The 18,539-nt window shown below is 39.6% G+C and overlaps 1 protein-coding gene and 1 non-coding gene across 7 annotated transcripts; both read left to right on the forward strand.

Moving 5' to 3' along the window:
• The first annotated feature begins 1,412 nt into the window (after positions 1–1,412).
• p2ry6 (pyrimidinergic receptor P2Y6) lies at positions 1,413–16,638 on the forward strand. Of its 6 annotated transcripts, XM_085380243.1 has the most exons (5): positions 1,419–1,685; positions 2,156–2,260; positions 7,104–7,174; positions 12,193–12,629; positions 13,762–16,638. In XM_085380243.1, exons 4-5 carry the CDS (start codon positions 12,202–12,204, stop codon positions 14,432–14,434), a joined length of 1,101 nt encoding a protein of 366 aa, XP_085236369.1. In that variant the 5' UTR covers positions 1,419–1,685; positions 2,156–2,260; positions 7,104–7,174; positions 12,193–12,201; the 3' UTR covers positions 14,435–16,638. The 6 variants fall into 6 exon arrangements, with proteins under 6 accessions (XP_085236372.1, XP_085236367.1, XP_085236369.1 ...); XM_085380242.1 differs by lacking the exon at positions 2,156–2,260; XM_085380244.1 differs by lacking the exon at positions 2,156–2,260 and having other exon boundaries at positions 1,433–1,504.
• trnaa-agc (transfer RNA alanine (anticodon AGC)) lies at positions 8,226–8,298 on the forward strand. Its single transcript has one exon. It is a non-coding gene; the product is annotated as a tRNA-Ala (tRNA).
• Positions 16,639–18,539: the final 1,901 nt, after the last annotated feature.

The following is an 18,539-nucleotide window of genomic DNA, read 5'->3' on the forward strand; positions in this document are numbered from 1 at the left end:
ATAGCAATTTGAATTCATTTACATTTAATTTATATGGCACCAAATCACAACAGCAGTTGCCTCAAGGTGCTTTGTATTATAAATTAAAGGCCCTAAAATAATACAGAGAAAACAGAGAAAACCCCAATGATCAGATGACCACCTATAAGCAAGCACTTGGTGACAGTGAGAAGAAAAACACGCCGTTTAACAGGAAGAACCGTGCTGCAGAACCTGGCTAAGGAAGAGGCGGCCATATGCCATGACCGGATGGGAGTGAGGTGTGAAAAACAAGACAAAAGACGCACTGTGGAAGAGAGCCAGAGATGAATAATAATGATGATGAAATGCAGAGAGGTGTATAAACACGTAGTGAGTGAGGAAAAAAAAGATGAGCTAAGCATAACTAGAGAAGGATGGTCACCTGATCCTAACCTAACTATAAGCTTACTCAAAAAAGAAAGTTTTAAGCCTAATCTTAAAAGTAGAGATGGTTTCTGTCTCCTGAATCTAGACTGGGAGCTGATTCCAAAGAAGAGGGGCCTGAAAGCTGAAGGCTCTGCCTCCCATTCGACTTTTAAATACTCTAGGAACAACAAGTAAGCCCTCAGTCTGAGAGCAAAGTGCTCTACTGGTGTGACATGATACCATGAGGTCATTAAGATAAGACAGGACCTGATGATTATTCAAGACCTTGTATGTGAGGAGCAGGATTTTATATTTGATAGTGGATTTAACAGGGTGCCAATGAAGAGAAGCCAATATAAGAGAAACATGCTCTCTCTTTCTAGACATTGTCACTAATCTTGCTACAGCATTTTGGATTAACTGAAGGCTTTTCTAGGAGTTTTTAGAAAAAATAGTAATAATGAATTGCGTTATGCAAGAGAGCTAAATGCTATATAACCCTGTGGAACTCCATAATCAACCTGTGTGCATGGAGAAGACTGCCCGTTTACATGAACAAATTGGAGTCTATTAGACAGATGTAATTCAAACCACTCAAATGCAGTACCTTTAATACCTACAGCATGTACTAATCGCTGTAATAAAATATTATTGATGATGAGCTCTGAAACCTCTGCAGATGATCAGTTTTAAAACCACTCTTTCAAGATTTTATGAGTAAAAAGAAAGGTTGGATATTGCTCTGCAAGTAGAGATGGCTTTTTAAGCAATGGTTAATAAAGAAAGGTTTATCATTTTTAATTAATGGTAGGACCTGCCTTGTAGGAAAAGGTAGTGTAAGGTAAATGTGATAAATATGCAAATATGAAAAAATCACGATGGTTTTCACAGCACTGCAACTGCTTTATTTTTTAGGTGATTTTAAAACACCCACTGAAAGCAACAGCGTTGTAACGTCTGTTTAAGAAACCAGACACGTGATGCCGGCTAAAGGCGCGAGACGTTAGCTGTCGCTGGAGTCGTTCCCTTTGTTCGTGCAGGTGGCGCAAGACTCATTGCGCGTGCGTGGCAGTTATACGGCGTGTAAAGTGTGCAGCAGCTCGCCGCTCCGCTGCAGGTAGGTACGGGACAGATAAGCGGTGAATTCGAACCTAGCAGCACGGCGTTTCCTTAAACCTGCTATTTTACCGGCAACAGTCCGTTTCCCAGCTCTTTGTTATCACCGAGGAGCAGCACTTTGCCATGGCCGAGTGGCCAACTTGTTGATGTTGTCGCACTTGTTTCGTTTTTCATTCAGGGTAAGTTCAGTTTGTTTATAGTTTTATTGCTTTATTCAGCAGCTAGCGACTAAAGGAATGTTTTTTAAAAAGTATTATTCCCACTGGGGAATTATCGCGATATGAATTTGACCTGCCGTGTATAACAATCAATTCTAGCTGCTGAGATATAGTAGCTTGTTACTACATTTGTGTAGTTTTGTTATTATTCGTCCAGGCGCACAGATGTCCCAGCAGGGGCTCCTGTGGTGCTAAAATAAGCAGCTGTAAGGAGTCACGAAGGCTGGTAGCTGTGTTATTTGTGGTGCTGGAGTAAGACATGTCCTGTGTCCTGCACCTCAAAGCCCCGGCGACTGGTGCAGTCAGTGCACTTATTAAGCTCGTCTGGTGTGATAACATCAGATCAGTTGTATCCCCTTTCCTGTTTCTCTTCATCATTTTAAATCAAATTCCTTAAAAAAATACTCTCACGTTCTCTTACATTACGATAGTTAAATAAACAAGGACGTACGTGCCCTCGAGCAAGACGCTGTCATCATTATCCACTCATGTTGTATGCGTCCCAGGACTCTGATGATTTATGGGGAACAAACCAGGTGAGAATATTTGTTCAAGCATCTCTATGGAGTTTGTAGAAAATTATGAAGTTTAGGAGATCATACAGAATGAAGCCAAAAACGCACCATCCCAGTCTTGTGCCAAAAACTGATTTCCAGTGTTTATCTAATAGTCTGCACTCAACAGGATTTACAGGTGTTGCATATAAAACAAACAAAAAATACTTGTTTTGTAAGTATCTTTGTGACTCTGCGTTATTGTATATGCTCTGTGTTCTACATTATAATCAATTCAGTCCTTTCAGCTACTTAAAATATATTTATATAACCGTTATGTTATATTTGTTGCAATTTCTGCTGCCCCTATTGGCCTGATCCCTTTTGAAAAAGAAATTTTTGATGTCAGTGAGAGTTTTACATTCATAAACAATGGAAATATAAAAGTTGATTTGCCAAAACTTGATGGCAGACAGTTTGGCTTAAAATGGCTTGATATCATTCACTAGAGATATGTTTGACAAAAGTTTATAGGCCAAAAAATCATTTATAACAGTTTAAATACTGACAGTCACTTTTGGCAAATACCAGAAATCACTTTTTGGTAGACCACACAACAACAGCTTTTACAAGTTCCCGTCCATTATGATACTGATGCTGTGGGCAGCTGCAGTGATCTGGCTCCAGTGGTAAATTAATATGCTTTATTTTTCACTGTGAGGAAGAGACCGGGAATTTGTGTAAGACTGCCGCTGCAGATGGCTGTCCTTCTCCTTTTTCCTCCTCTCTCTCGCGTGTGTGGCACTGACAGTGTCCTCTGTGGGGCATCTGTCAATCAAAACAGCCACACCTTTAATTCCAACATTCAAGCAGTTTAGGATAGTTTAAAAAATCACCCACTAGGAAAACTATCTACAGAGAGCAACACATTTTGAAAAAATCAGGCTGTAAATATGCTTGTCAATGATGTAACGTTACAAATTTTAACATGGAGTGCATTGGAACTGACTCCCTTTCGGTGCCAGGTTGTAGTAGCCATTAAAGGAAATACAGTTTTTGTTACTTTGGTATTTGCCTTAATTTTCAGCTCCAAAGGTTGCCTTTGGTGTCTTTATGGGTTACACTGAGTTGGACCATTTGATAGCAATTTAATTCAGTTTTATTGTTTAGCAGCAAATCACAACAACAGTCACGTCATTGTAAGGTAACAGACCTTACAGTAATACAGAGAAAACCCCAACTGTCATATGAGGTCCTATGAACAAACTCTTGGTGACAGTGGGAAGGAAAAACTCCCTTTTAACAGAAAGAAACCTAGAGCAGAACCAGGCTTCACAAAGCAACTGGAGCAAGATTAGGTGAGGAAGACAGGAGAAAAGACACATTATGAAAGACAGACAGAGATGAATAATAATTGGCCCCTAGCAGCCTAGGGATACTGTAGCTTAATTAATGGGGGGCCCAGGGTCACCTGATCCAACTCTAATTTTAAGCTTTATCAAAAATTACTAAGAACAATCTAGTGTTTGCTTGATTGTTTGCTATAGTTATGGTAAACAGATGGGTACTTATTTAGCTTTTCTACTCTAAGTGATTGCTTTTTACTGTTAGCCACGTTCAACCAGCTGTTTTTTGCTATGCCTTTTAAGCACCACACTCTGATGGATGCGTCAGGAGCAATTTGGGGTTCCCTATCATGCCTAAGAGTGCTGACTAGAGGCACCGGAGCACAAACTACTGACCCTGTGATTAATAAACAGCCTGCAATACATCATGTGCCCCAGGACAGACACCCTTAATAGTGACCCTTTTAAAAAAGGAATAGTATGTTCTCAGCAATCAGTTGTTTCTATAAATTTGTCAGCCATGCTGCAGGAGAGTACAACGTTTCAAGACCAAAGACTCATACTGCTATGTCAAAGCAACGTAAAAAGCTGTTTAAACATTCTTTAATAAATCTGCTGTTAACCATGATAACTTCAAAAACATCTTGTTGTAAATCGTATTCGAAGTAAGCAAAGCAAGTAAAAGATTATAAACGGTATGAAAAAACGATATAAAAAAACTGCAGATGTGAGGTTTATAACTTGTATTTGTTATGTCTCTCTAGAATGTGCATAACTGTGCTCGGATCCAGTAAAAACAAGTTGTCATATTGCTGACATAATAACCAACAATCACTTAGACAGGCTATCTGCTTCAGTCGCCACAGGGCTTTGACATGGCTGCTGTGTTTTTAGTGGAGATTCCTTTCTGCTAGGCACTGTTTGAGCCTCTGTTTTGTCTGCCGGGTAGCAGATTAACATAACTCTGTGTTGGAGCCGCAGAGTTAGAGAAGTAGAAAACCTGGTAGACAGAAAATTTAGGGCTGAAGTTGTTTATCAAATGAAGTTAAGTGGCCCTCAGCATTATCTCACTGAATAAACAAGCACAAGCTTAATGGAAGCCATCATAAACATACCAGCCAAATTGGTGATTTAATGTGAATGTCTCAAAATAAATCGAATGTCTTTGTCCTGAGTAGGTTTTAAAAAGATTACCGCCAATGTTTCCAAAACTTGTTGTGCAATTCACAGCAATTGTCACAGATGCACTGGGTGATCGGTCAGTAAAGACTTTTTTTGTTTCTGTTCTCTTTTTGTGCTTTACTGACTCTGCTTTCACCACATCTGCATTTCCATCCCCTCTGCAGCACAAACACATGACTTCAGCAACCACGGGGCACAGACTAATTGCTGCTTACCAGCCTGTTGAGCTTTTGCTAAGCTTCTTTTTTTTTTTTTTTTTGCCCAACACAAGTTGTGCACCAAGACGTTACAGCTACTGGAGCTCAAGATCAGTAAAAACATGTTATTCTCACAACATTAAATGTGACTAATAGCGGCTCAAGAACAAAAACATGCATCAGAAAAATATTTATGCATTTCTGGGGTACTTTTACATTATCAGTGAGTCATTATTATTATAACAATATATGTGCTGAAGGACAAAAGCAAGAGAGAAACTATTGTGAAATGTCGTTCAGCTTGCTTGCTGTTATTTTTTTTCTTTGATTAGTTCAGCAGCTTGGCAAGGTTTGCCGTTGTGCTCATCAAAGCATTCAAACAGACAGAAGGAAGGTCCTGGGTTAAATCACCATTTAGAGCCTTTCTGTGTGGAGTTTGCCATGTTCTCTCTGTCTGTGTGGCTTTTTTCCTATTTGTTAAGGAGATGACTCTCTGATACTGTTTATCTGCTCTAAATAGTTTTTGTTCAGTTTCTGAGAATCACCTTGTTGGTACAAAAGATACAATTTTCTAAAGAAATTGGAACCAATGACACACCTTTGTGGCAGTCTGCTCATAACAAAGTGCCTAAAAAGGGCTAAGTTGTCTGTTTTGCATAGACACAACACTGGTTGATCCATTGAGTTATGCAAATTTTTTATGCTTGAAAGACTCACAGATCAGTGTTATGTAGCTAATGACCAAAAACATTCCTTTGATACTGGTCAGGTACAAGGATGGACTGGAAATGAGTAAAAAAAGCAGCAAGCGTCGGAAAGTCTGTTGTAAAGAAAGCGGTGGTGCAAGACTTTTGGACTGTTCTGCAATTGATGAGTGTGGCATGTAAGCCCCTCACCCTAAACAGAAGTCAATTTTAACACGTTTTGCTCTCGTAAGTCAATTAAGTAAGAGTGATGATTCAGATTAATCATAGAAGAAAGAATTTTGGTGTTTCAAAATTTTAGTTTCAGTGACCAGTGCCCTACTGTCCTGGCACTACATTTATTTCATCAGACCTCTTTTGTGCACCAAAGAGCTGACACACAGTAAAGTTGTAGGAAATATTGTATGACCTTCTCTCTGTATATCTAATGACATACTTACAACAACAACATCGTTAGCCTGTTTTTGATTGCAAGATACGACAAATTATGAGAATGCCATCTGTTATCAGCTGCAGTCTTGTCCACTTCATTAGTGAAAAATGTGGTATAATGCTTTGGTTAACTTTGGCCAGAAGGGGACTTTCTACACAAGCCTTGCAGTAATATCTTTGTTTGCACTACTGAATGTTTAAATGATTTGTATAGTTATGTCACATGCAACAAGAAACGCTTTTATTATCTTTGTGACCATATGGCAAGTAGTGCGGTTTTGATGGAACACCAGCTTTGCTTATCACCCGTCCTCTTTATGGTGCAGCTGATTAGTTTAAAGCGTCTCCTGTCTCCTGTCTTCATGCACCGTATTAGCAGCGATAATTATCGCAGTCTGTTTTTTTCTAATCCACAATAGAGGGCTGTGACCTGAATGTTGATCACACTGATATGTGGAAGGTTTGTGTGTTTCTGTGTCATGCTATTAGTTTGTACAGTTGATTATTGTACTCCTACTGCGCTCCTGAATTTACTCTGTTTTGTTTACTGTAGATTTGCTCCTGATTGCTAGGTAGGGCTGCAGTGTGCGTCTGCAGACGTGATTGTACTGCGCGTATACTCATGTGTGATACTAATATCGATTTCCTGGCTCGTCATTTTGTTTCCCCAATTAACTACAACCGAGCACGGGACTGAATGAGGGGCAGCGGGCATGAATCATTGATTAGGGTCTCCAGGGACTTTAGAGATCGGAGATGGGAAAGTAATTGGACTTTAATTGTGGCCTGCTTGCTGTCCTCTCCTCTAAATCTCCCTTTTCTGTTCATTTAAATGATAGAGAGATAGCCTTCCTACATGCACGGCAGTATAACTCTTTATGTCACCTTATCTGCCAGTTTTAATTAGGCATTCTGTAGGTCAATGTTTCTAAAGCTCACCAGCTATGAAGCTTTTTTGTTTTTGCTGGGCACGATTTTGTGTTTCACGTGTTTTAATTTTTACATTCTTTTATTTATTTTGTAGGACTTCTTCTTCTTTGGAAGGTTGGCTATTCGACACCTGGCTGCTCCAGTCTGCATGCCAGATATCCTTAGGTAAAATACTAACACCAAGTTGCTCTCCGTCATAGCATGCATGTTAGATAGAAAGCACTTCAGTAGGAAAAAGCAGAGAATAAAGTGCTTGTGTGAATTGGTGAATGAGGCACATAGTCTAAATCGCTTTGAGTGCTTAGGTAGAGTAGAAAAATGCTATATAAGAATCGTCCACGGAAACATATCCATTATCTCTTCTCTCCAAATGTCTCTTTGGAGTTTTATCTGTGGATCAGACAGAAACATACATTAAGAATAATAATAATAGTAGGAACACCACGTTTTTGATTTGTATATAACATTATTTTAATATAAAATTTATGTCGGACATGTTTGCACATACAAATCAGACATTTGTTGGCTTCTTCTGTCTCCACTTACTCCTAGTAGAGATTTCTGCCATATTACACATCTGGTTAGTGACTTTGTGTCTCTAGTTCTATTCTTGGCCTAAACACCAAAACCAAACAATGAGTTTAAAACACCTCATAAATTTCTGTAACACTGAGAGGAACCTTAAAGTTCTGCTGGTTTACATTACACAGTCATGTTCATTTTTCATAGTACCGCAATAAAAACACACGCAGAGCCTTAAGGCAGTAAGTGCACTCTCCGGGTTACGTGGTTTAAATATAAGCTGGGCTCTGCTATCAGTCATTACTTGTGATATTGACGTAGTTAGAGTTACCTTGCATTACCTTAATCAAAGTTCAAAGGTCCTGACACCATATCCACATGCAGAATAATCATTAATGCAGTCTAGGTGTCATTTGATTTACGGCTTTGTTATGATGAATTATTAATCTCCTATATTTGTCCTGAGTGTAGCAGTCACATTCTTGCAGTCATGGTTTATAAATAACCTTGTGTGACTTGCTCAGCTCAGCCTTTTGGCAGTCCTCAGGGTGGAGAGTATGCAGCAGGGTGTTTGTGAGGGTGTGTGTATCGCAAAGAGAAAGTGTCCCTGTCATTAACTGATCACATTACGTGAGTGAGCAGGGCTGTGGGTGTGTGCCTCTAAAGGCTTTATTTTTGCAGCACACAGCATGAAGGGGAATTAGCTCAAATGGTAGAGCGCTCGCTTAGCATGCGAGAGGTAGCGGGATCGATGCCCGCATTCTCCAACAAGTTTTTTTTTTTTTCCAATCTGGATTAAATACTTTTAAAGGTAAGAGTTTTCTTTACTATTAGCACTGAAAACAGCATCTGTATTATTTCTGTAATTCTTTTTTCCTCTCCTGGTAGTGCAGATAACCTTAAATGTCAGCTTATCTTTCCATTTACATTATAACTTTGATACACTGTATCTGCATGCTGGAAAAAAAATTACAATAAAGACGACAACATATCAGGATTTGGTCTCAAAATCTCTAAATAGTCCAATTACTGCACCATTTAAATGACTGAATCTTTTCAGGAAGGATGTAAAGAGAACGCGTATTGAGCAGGTTTATGTTAGCTTCACATGTACTAGGGAAGTTCAGTGAGTGAAGTTTTGTTCGTTTAAGTTAGTGTTTTTAGTAATATTTCCTTATATTGATAAACTAATAGGTTATTTTAGAATAAATGGAGCACACTTCTTACCCTGAAATCGTTGCCAAGTCTGTCTTGGAAATGAGATTTAAATCTCAGTGAAACTTTCAAATGGTAACAAAGGGTAACAAATTTAGAGGCTCACTCACAGGCATGAATGCTTGCATTTTTATAGCTACACACACACTGTGCATGCTTCAGATTTCAACAGCACTCTTTGGCGCGTGTTACTCTGGGTTATGCCATATAAAATGTAGCACCATTTTTTAGGCAGTTTTTAGGCAGTTATCCTGGCTTTCTAAAGGTCTTTCTTTGGACATTGGCTGCTTTTTCACTCATTTTCATTCCAGTCCTTGTTTCTGATCATTTTCAGTAGAATGTTTTTTGTTTTCTTGTTTAAGTGACTTAACCCTGACCTATGAAGCATTCAAGAATAAAAAAGGCACCAACTCAAGAGACTGAACCAGTGTTGTGTCTACATGTGATAGAAAATTTCATAAAGCACCAAAATTGTTTCTTTAAACACTTTGTTTCTAGCCTGTTGCAGAAACTCATAATTTACTCCAATTTCTTTAGTTGAATCTATGAGAAATGTCAAAGATTGAAAGGCATAAAATAGTATTAATGCACCAATGAGGTGATTAGTAAAGAGCTATTAGTTCAAACTAGTGTTCACTGTGTCCTTAAAAATGTGAGCAAATTGGACAGGTGGAATTGGCCTAAATAAACTAATTAGGCTCTGTCATGGTTTGGGACTGCATTTCAGCCAGAGGTGTTGGAGATCTTGTTAAAATTGATAGAATTATGGTCACAGAATACTACCATCAGATTTTAATCCACCATATCGTTAGCTTCATAGCATAAGTGCCTAAGTCATTGACTTAGTCAAATGACTTAGGCAATTATGCTATGAAGCTAACGATATATTACCATCTGGAAAACGTCTTATTTAGAATGGCTTCATTTTTCAGCATGACAGTGAAACCAAACACACTGCCCATGCAATGAAACACTATCAGTCACGGATTGCCTTTCCCACTGTCACGGTCCGCTGATGCAGACCTAGTAGGGATTGTGGTGCAGACCTAAACGCGAACAAACAAAGGCATGAAACAGAAATCTTAAGAAAAAGCGAGCCGATTGATTGTGGCTGATAAAAGCTTCTAAGCAAATGCAAAAACTTAAGGGCAACCTAAACTGGGAAAAACTAATACTAGTAATAATAAAGAAGTTACAAGAAAACTCCCTAGGAGAGTTCAGGCTGAGTTTCGTCTTTATATCGAGTATGCTTGTCCATGTTTTCACTAAATCACAACATCTGTTTCCCTTTTTTCTAGAAACAACTTTTGACATGAGCCCTGAACATGAATAGATCAGAAAGCTTTTACTTCTATTTGCCCCCTATTCCAAAACCTTTTAAAAATAATCTGGCTTTATTTGATATATAAATCATCTCCACCACAATACTTATCCTAAAAGGTGCAGATATTCAGCATGGGAATCAGTGGTTTATTGGCCTCTCACATCTCAGTTCTTACTTTGAAACCAGTGGTTTGCTTGCTAGGGCTTGTAGGATCCAGGATGTGTGCTTCTCTTTCTCTATACTTACCGTATTGTCTGAAAGATTGCGGTACTGCTAAAGAAGGAAAATGTGGCAATGAGCTGATTAGTTCTTTTGTAAAATGAATTATAGCTTAGCTTTCATGTTACTGCTTGTCCTTGAACTGTTCTGTTAATAATGAACTATGAGCACCAACACATGTCACAAACAGGAGCTACTGCTCAAACTATTACACATTTCATTGTGTTTTATTCAGGTCAGGCTCTGCGAGGCGTCTAAAAGCAAGCCTGAACATAAAGATGAGTAATAGAGCCTCCTCTGTGGCAAAAGCAAGAGCCCTAGGACCATGACTGTTTCTGCGGTGCTGCAGTTTAGTGCGTTTCATGAAAATCAGACTTTATTTAACATGAAAACAGCTACAGACTTAATTCAGGGTCTTTGTGCTTCAGGTTACCCAAGAATTTTGGCTTCAAGGCCTTTTGCGGAGTTGATTTTCAACCAAATTACTGATCTGAAGTACGTCGTGCATGAGTCATCAGCAGATAAAACAGACTGCAGAGCACTCCTCAACAACGTTTTCTATTCATCTTTGCAGATAAATGCTCAGTGGTCCTTTGGCACACTGCTCCCTTCACCTCCTCTCCCTCAGTTTCTGTGCCAGGAGTTATAAAATTGTGCGTCACTTCTGTTCACATCTGCGCACCCACACAGAGGAGTTCACCTAAAACACTTTTTTTGAACACATCCAAAGACAGTTTTTTAAGCAGCTTTGAGAGATACCTGACATGTACACACTCTGGCACACAAGCACAGACGCAGGCTCGAGGGTGTTGGTTGGCTTGTTGGTTGGTTGGTTGGTTGTGAAATGTAGTGAGTAACAGTCTGAGGAAGCACCGGGCTTTGGAGGAAGTGTCTTAGGCAGATCACTTACTCAGCTGCCTGCTGCCATGAGGGAAGTGGATATGACTGATGTTGTAAGGCAGAAGAATATTTAAGATCATTGATAAGTCTGTTTGTGTATAGTGGGCCTGTTCCAGACGTTGCGAAATGTGAGTGGGAGATCAGACAGTCTGCAGTGGTTTTCATTTCCAAACTTGACCAAACGTCTTGGTCTACACTTGTCAGAAAATGATGGAGAGATTAAATGATTATTTCACTGTAGCACCTATTTTGTTGTAGTTCTTACAGTCTGTCGTATGTATTCGTAAATACAAAGTGAGCCCTTTTTACAGTGAGCACACCCAGGAGATTATTAGGTTTCAAGTCGGGTTATGAGGTATTTGTCCTGTGTTCACAGGGCTCAAGGTGACTGCTTTTGTGTAATATTGGAGGATATAACACAGACGCAGATCTCTTGTGCCCTCTGGTGGAGAGTTGTCCTCTCTCTCTATTTCATCCATTTGTTTTCTTGCATATTTTCTGTTTCATTTGTCTAATCGTGGCATGCTATAGAAACATTGCTTTCATGTGTTTTCCCAGTTAAATCGACAAATGGGAACAATAGGAGTCTGTCTTCTAGGTAAGGCTGTGTGTGTGTGCCGTTACATCCAAAACAAATGTTGATTTTTTTGCCTGTACGGCAAAATAATCGATGATGTGATGTGATGGCACTCGTCCATCCACTCCTCTTAGAATTTAGTGAAATTTGCACACAGTGATCACCTAATGGCTTTTCAGCCAAACTGTGTTCAAGGTCAAGGTTATACACGAGCAGGAGAGAACTGCTCCTCCTACAGTGTTGGCCAAGCTGAATATGGCTGTTTGTGTGCCTTCCTGGATTAGTTTGTACACCACAGACAACTAATAATAAGAAGACCTATAACGTTCTGTCTGTACTCCATCAAATACAATAGCTCGGTAATCGTGTTTGATCTCGAGCAAATCTTGCTACCAAGTCTCACCCGTCTCTCTCTCTCTCCTCCAGAATGTGAAGATGCCAGATTCTTTCAGCACCATCCCCACAGAAGCCCTCAACTCAAAAACTTCCTTAGTGGACCTGCTCTCACACCCTACAGAGCTTTACCCAGCAGACAGCTTCATTAACGCTCTCAGTAACATCAGCAGTGTTAGTGGGGCGGTTAACCCTCGCTGCACCTACAAGGAAGACTTTAAGCGCATTTTACTTCCTGCTGTGTACACCATCGTCTTCCTGCTTGGGATTCCTCTGAATGCCACCGTCATACTGAAGATATGGAGGAAGAGGTCCAATTTGTCCAGAAACAACATCTACATGCTCAACTTGGCCATAGCCGACTTTCTGTATGTGATGTCACTTCCTTTACTCATCTACAACTATGCGAGTCATGACTACTGGCCCTTTGGGGAGTTTACCTGTAAGATGGTCAGGTTTCAGTTCTACAGGTGGGTTCATGGTTGATTATTGGCTCATTTTTCAGATTTTATTATGTAATTTTTGGGAATTAATTTTTCATTGTTAAGGTCTGTGTATGCAAGTGATATGTGACACAGTGTTATTATGTGAATTGTCCTATTTTTGGACAGGAATGGGAAAGAAAATTGGATCTGAGATGTGATAAGTAATGGGAATGGAGACAATGACACTAATATTTAAGTATACTGGAAAAAATGTACTTTTTTGCATTATAGTGCGCACAAGTGTGACGTGAACGGGTGTGTAAAGCATGAAAACTAGTTTATGGAAGAAGTTCCAAACCTTTGAACATGGCAAGGTATCTAATGCAGATGCAGAAATAGTGCTAGTGCTCACACACAGTTGCCCTTTGAGAACGGGACTACATTTGGACTTTCTTGAGAAATGGTCATCGGATGCCATTAGTAGCAGAAGTTGGGATTTGAAGAAAAATCACGGGGAACAGAGTCTGTTGGCTACATGTCTTGTGGGAATTCTTCCTGTTTTCTGCAACTTTGATCTTGATCTGGGGGTTTTTTGGTTTTGGTTTTGCCACCAGCACAAATCTTCTTTTGGTGGAAATAGTCCTCAGTAGGGGTATTATTGCCAGATTTTGTGCTGGAAAAACAATGAGCACAATCATAGGAAACACTGTTGGGGAGGTGGTTTCAGCTTCTGTTAGATGATGTTAAAAGCACTTTGGGAACACACTGACAGCTCATTCCTCTTTGGATAATCTCTCAAGCTCCTCCAGATTTTATAGTCCTCTGGCATGGACTGTGGTCTTCAGTTCACCATACAGTCACTAATGGTTACTTTAGTCTTCAGGAAGTCGTTTTTCACCAGGAGCAACATATGTTTTGAGTTGACAAAGGGAAGACCCAGTTTTGCTGCTAATTCTTGCCCTTCTTTCTCCAAATATAAGCAGGGTCTCTTGTTTTTCTGAAATAATTCTGTTATCATGTGCAAATAGAAATGAAAAAAATAGTTTAGAAATGCTATACTGAAGGTCCCTTAATAAAAGCACTTTTTTGAAGAAAAACTTTGATTTTGCAGAACATACAAATGGATTGTGATAATATTCAGCTCAACAACATTTTCTTCTCTGTGTTCCTGTTTCAGTAATCTCCATGGCAGCATCCTGTTCCTGACCTGCATCAGTGTGCAGCGTTATTTGGCCATTTGCCACCCTCTCTCGGTGTGGCACAAGCAGGGCGGTCGCAAGATGGTGTGGTGCGTCTGCGGATTAGTATGGCTGGTGGTTGGCTCCCTGTGCGCGCCAACTTTCCACTTTGCAGCAACAGGGCAACAGCGCAACCGCACCGTGTGCTACGATTTGAGCACGCCAGGGCGCTCGGTAGACTACTATCCTTACGGCATGGCTCTGACGTGCCTCGGCTTCTTGCTGCCTTTCATAGGCGTGATGGTTTGCTACTGCAAGATGGCCTTCATCCTCTGCCGCCCAGTGTCCTACCAGGGCGTCTCCATAGCGCCTGGGGATAAACGAGACAGGGCGGTGAGGATGATCATTATTGTAGCCGCGGTGTTCTGCGTAAGCTTCCTCCCGTTTCACCTCACAAAGACTCTGTACCTGGTGGTGCGCACCTTGCCCAATGCTCCCTGCACAACAAGAAACTTGTTCTCAATCATCTATAAGAGCACCAGACCGTTTGCCAGCATGAACAGCTTTCTGGACCCGATTCTGTTTTACTTCACGCAACCACGCTACCGCCGGAGCACCAGGAGGTTCGTGCGCAGAGTCACCACTCTAAAGAGCCAAGGCAGCAGCGTGTGAGCGAACAGTGCTCCTTGAAGCCTTGTTAAGATTTAAAACACAGAGATGGATTCGTTTTCTAACCTTGTTTTTCTGAAGTTCCTTCTCTTATTACAGTAAACTGTTGTCCTTGAGGCTTTCAGCTATTAGTGACTAAAAAATGTGTTTAATAACAGTCTGAAGAAGCCATCTGAAGTGCCCTATAAAGACTCAATGCAGTGTGAATGGAAAATGTTGAAAATGTCCTGCTTGCATTGTTTTGAACTGGGAATTATTATCACACTGACTGTGAGTGTATTTGATTGTGCGAATTCATAGATTTTGGTTTATAACTCTGGATGGGGAATACTGTAATCCTCTAATGAAAATGTCCTGCACTGTACATAAGTGATGTTTACTTTCAAGCTCCACTGCACTGCTTTTTTTTTCTGAAATCCCCCTTTTTTTGCATTGTTTAACACACTGTGACGTGTACTTTAAATTGAAACTACTGAATTATTGGGGAATTTTAGTATCTATGCGAGGTGTTACGATAGAGATGCATCGTGCTGGAATGAGATGCAGTTGAGGAAAGGAGAAAATAGTTCATTTGAACTTGCTAGGCTAAAATCCTCTCTGGCACTGTTTTTTGGTGGTGTTTATGCTTGCATGTTGAATCTGCACTAGTCTGAGGAAAGGAACTGAAAGGTGGGGTTGGGGGTATACTTTGCAAACAGAGGCTGCAAAAAACAGAAGTTTATGTTCACTGATTTAAAAGTGGAGTATTATGCGTTCCAATGAAGGTCTGTAGCTCTGTTTTTCCTTGAAAGTGATGCGTTTCTACATTATCCATGTCGTAATAGCTGCTGTTGCGGGTTTTAACCACTGGATGGTGTGCGCACGCCACTGCTGTAGCCCCACTGCCTCTGTCATAATAGGTTGGGTTTTTTTTTGCCTGTCCCGTTTGGATCTTTAGCCATCAGAATTGTTGTCTGAAGGCCAAGAAAGATGCCAAGCAGATTTACTTTACCGAATGGAGCATCTGTCATAATAGTAGTGATGTTAGCATGTATCAGATCTTACAGTCACAAATAAAACATTGTCAAGAAAACCGTTAAATGTGCAGCTCACAGCGCGCTGACATAGGCCGTCAGTTGCTGACTGATCTTTGTCTTGTACTTATAAATTCTGCAGCAAATGAAGGAAATCAGTTTAAATTATATGTTTAATTCAGTTATTTTTTTAAAAGTCATTTAAAGGTAAAGATAGAGGCAGATTGTGGAGTTAAGGGAATTAAATTAACTCTGTGGTTTTTTATGAGTGTGTGAATCTTTTCAGTCTAACTGGGATTCCTGTACATATGAAATGTTTAGTACTTAGCACTGCTTTGACGTGATTTAGCTGTATGACGTAGGTTGTCAGCTGCGTGATCTGGTGACTTAAAATGTTCATGAAATGAACATAAATGTAGATGGCATATGCCTGCATGTACATATGTGTACTTTGATGTTTACTGTAAAAATGTGCCCTGTGTTTTACATGTCATACCTGCCTTTCATAGTGAGCACCTTTGTCATGTTTTTAAACAGTGAGTCTTTGCCCTGTGACGAGCTCTTGACAAACAATGCACTTACCGTGGAGTGAAATAAACGTGATTAATAATTTTGTGACATTCGTGTTAACCAGAAGATTTCAGAGTAGCCAAACTCATATGTTACACTAGACTGTGCCAGCTTGAGACCAGTGTGTTGTTAAATTCTGAAATGACAATGTGAAAAACGGCTTTCAACTCGTATTGCTCTGAAGCTCCTGTAACAGGTTAACACTTTAAGTATTTGTTGTATGTGTCAGTCTAATGTGAATGTGCAGCTTTGACCTCAGTATGAGGTGGTGATGTGCTTCAGTTTCCTAATGTGTGCTCATGTGTATCTGTGCATAGTAACAATAGTCATGTAATATGTGTGTGTTGTACTTTAGAAAAAGTGAATGTCACAGTCATCTATCATCTATTGAGACCCAGACGTCAGTATTAGTTAGAAGAGTTATTTTTATCAAATTCCCTAACAAATGAATAATGGGAATGGTCTTTTATTTTTATAGACATGTAATTATGTTGATAGAAAAACTAAAACTGAAGGGTTTTTTTGGGATTTTTTTGCTGTACAGATGCTTAATTTTCTGTGTTGTGTTTCTGATTGTTGCCATGTCGTACTAACTGAAACTATTAAAAGCCATGAAAAACACGATGTTTTCACAATCATATATTAATACTGAGGGAGTAGACTGTGTTGCTTCCTTTTTTTCCCCATTTTTTACTGTAGTTTAACTTCAAGCGTTCAGTTTAGGCAGAACTTGAATTCAAACCTTAGGTGTGAATATAAAAAAGCAGCCAGTAGCTTCTGAATCCATATGATTATATGATGACAGCTGTTTAAATAATGTGACAAATGACTGAAAAGACATCATCTAAGAGTTTGTGATCTGCTTACACGCTACTGTTCAACCTTTAGGTAACACCAGTGCGTTATCAGCCGATCACAATACAGCAACGCAGTGTATTTACATATGTAGATTGTTGAAGTTCAAACGAAGCATCAGAATGGGGCAAAAAAGGTGATTTAAGTGTATTTCAGGAACTAAAAATCTGCTGGGATTTTTCCTGCACAAACATCTTTGGGGTTTATAGGAGATGAACTGAAAAAAGGGAAATATCCAGTGAGCAGCAGGTCTCTAGGTGAAAATCATCTCTGTTTTCTTGAACACAAACAGTGAGTTCACTGTACTTGAACGGTCTCCGCAGTCACCAGATTGCAGTCCATTAGCCGCTAATGGTTAGCACAAAGAGTTTTGAAGACAAAAAGGGGATCTGGCCCAGTATTAGCCGTATAGAATAGATTAGAATAGAATAGCTCTTTATTGTCACTGTTACAAGAACAATGAAAGGCAGTTTGGCATCTCTCCGTGTGAAATACACAATAGCGTAAGTAAGTATTTACATAATAACACAGACAGATTTACATTTACACAAGAAAGATATGTACAAATTATTCATACACCTGCATACATACAGATACACCCATACATATATGTATATATACATGCATCTATGCATGCGTACGTACATACACACATATTTCCACATACATGCTTACATATAAAAAGAAATAAATAAATTCCCCACTCGCCCCTGTGGGCGGTTAATCCTTCAAGCTCGGGTCCTCTACCAGAGGCCTGGGAGCTTGAGGGTCCTGCGCAGTATCTTAGCTGTTCCCAGGACTGCGCTCTTCTGGACAGAGATCTCCGATGTTGTTCCCGGGCTCTGCTGGAGCCACTCGCCTAGCTTGGGAGTCACTGCACCTAGAGTGAGTGTCCAGGGTGCAAGGGGTGTTTGATGATGATGCTGGCTTTCTGCTGAAGTCTGCCAGTATAGATGTCTCTGAGGGGGGGTTAGTGAAGTGCCAATTGCCCGATCTGCTGCCCTCACCACCCGCTGCAGTTTCCTCTTCAGTTTCCAAGTTAAAGGAACTCTGATTCGGTGTTCAGCAGTGTAGAGAGATGGAAAAAATGTGTGAAGAAATGTGAGAAGAGTATCTGAACCAGATCAATGCTGTTTGTATCCAAAAGGACATAAAAATAAATATTAGTGAACCTCATACTTTTACAAGCTAGAATAAAAATGTAAATGCTGTGGTTTTGGTGAAAAAACAAACAAACAAACTTACAGAACAAAAACTCAACACACACTGGTGCTCCACCAGAAAAGAATATTGTGTATTTTGAAATACAATTAATTTTTTTAAAAAAAACTAACAAGTTTGCAAAAGTTTGGAGAACCTTTAAAAAAACAAAAACAAAAAGCAAACAAACTTTCTTAAAGATTTTGAGCTAATAGAGAATTAGTCTGAATTATTAAGAAATGTTTCAATTCCTGTATCAGTACTGCTTCTTCCTATTTGTTTGTGTTTAAAGAAAATAATTGGTTGGTTAGGAGTGAATTACTAAGGCAGATGGGGATTTCCTGAAAATGTTTCTTGCTGGGATTTAAAAAAAAAAAAACATTAACAAACACAAAAACAATCAAACAAACTCCAAAAATTCTTTCAATCCAAATCACATTCGGACCCTGCAAGGTCATTTAAATTTAAAT

This window comes from Rhamphochromis longiceps, linkage group LG14, assembly GCF_057381845.1.
Source record: "Rhamphochromis longiceps isolate RC_006_pf linkage group LG14, R_longiceps_female_GT1.1, whole genome shotgun sequence".
Taxonomy (NCBI): domain Eukaryota; kingdom Metazoa; phylum Chordata; class Actinopteri; order Cichliformes; family Cichlidae; genus Rhamphochromis; species Rhamphochromis longiceps.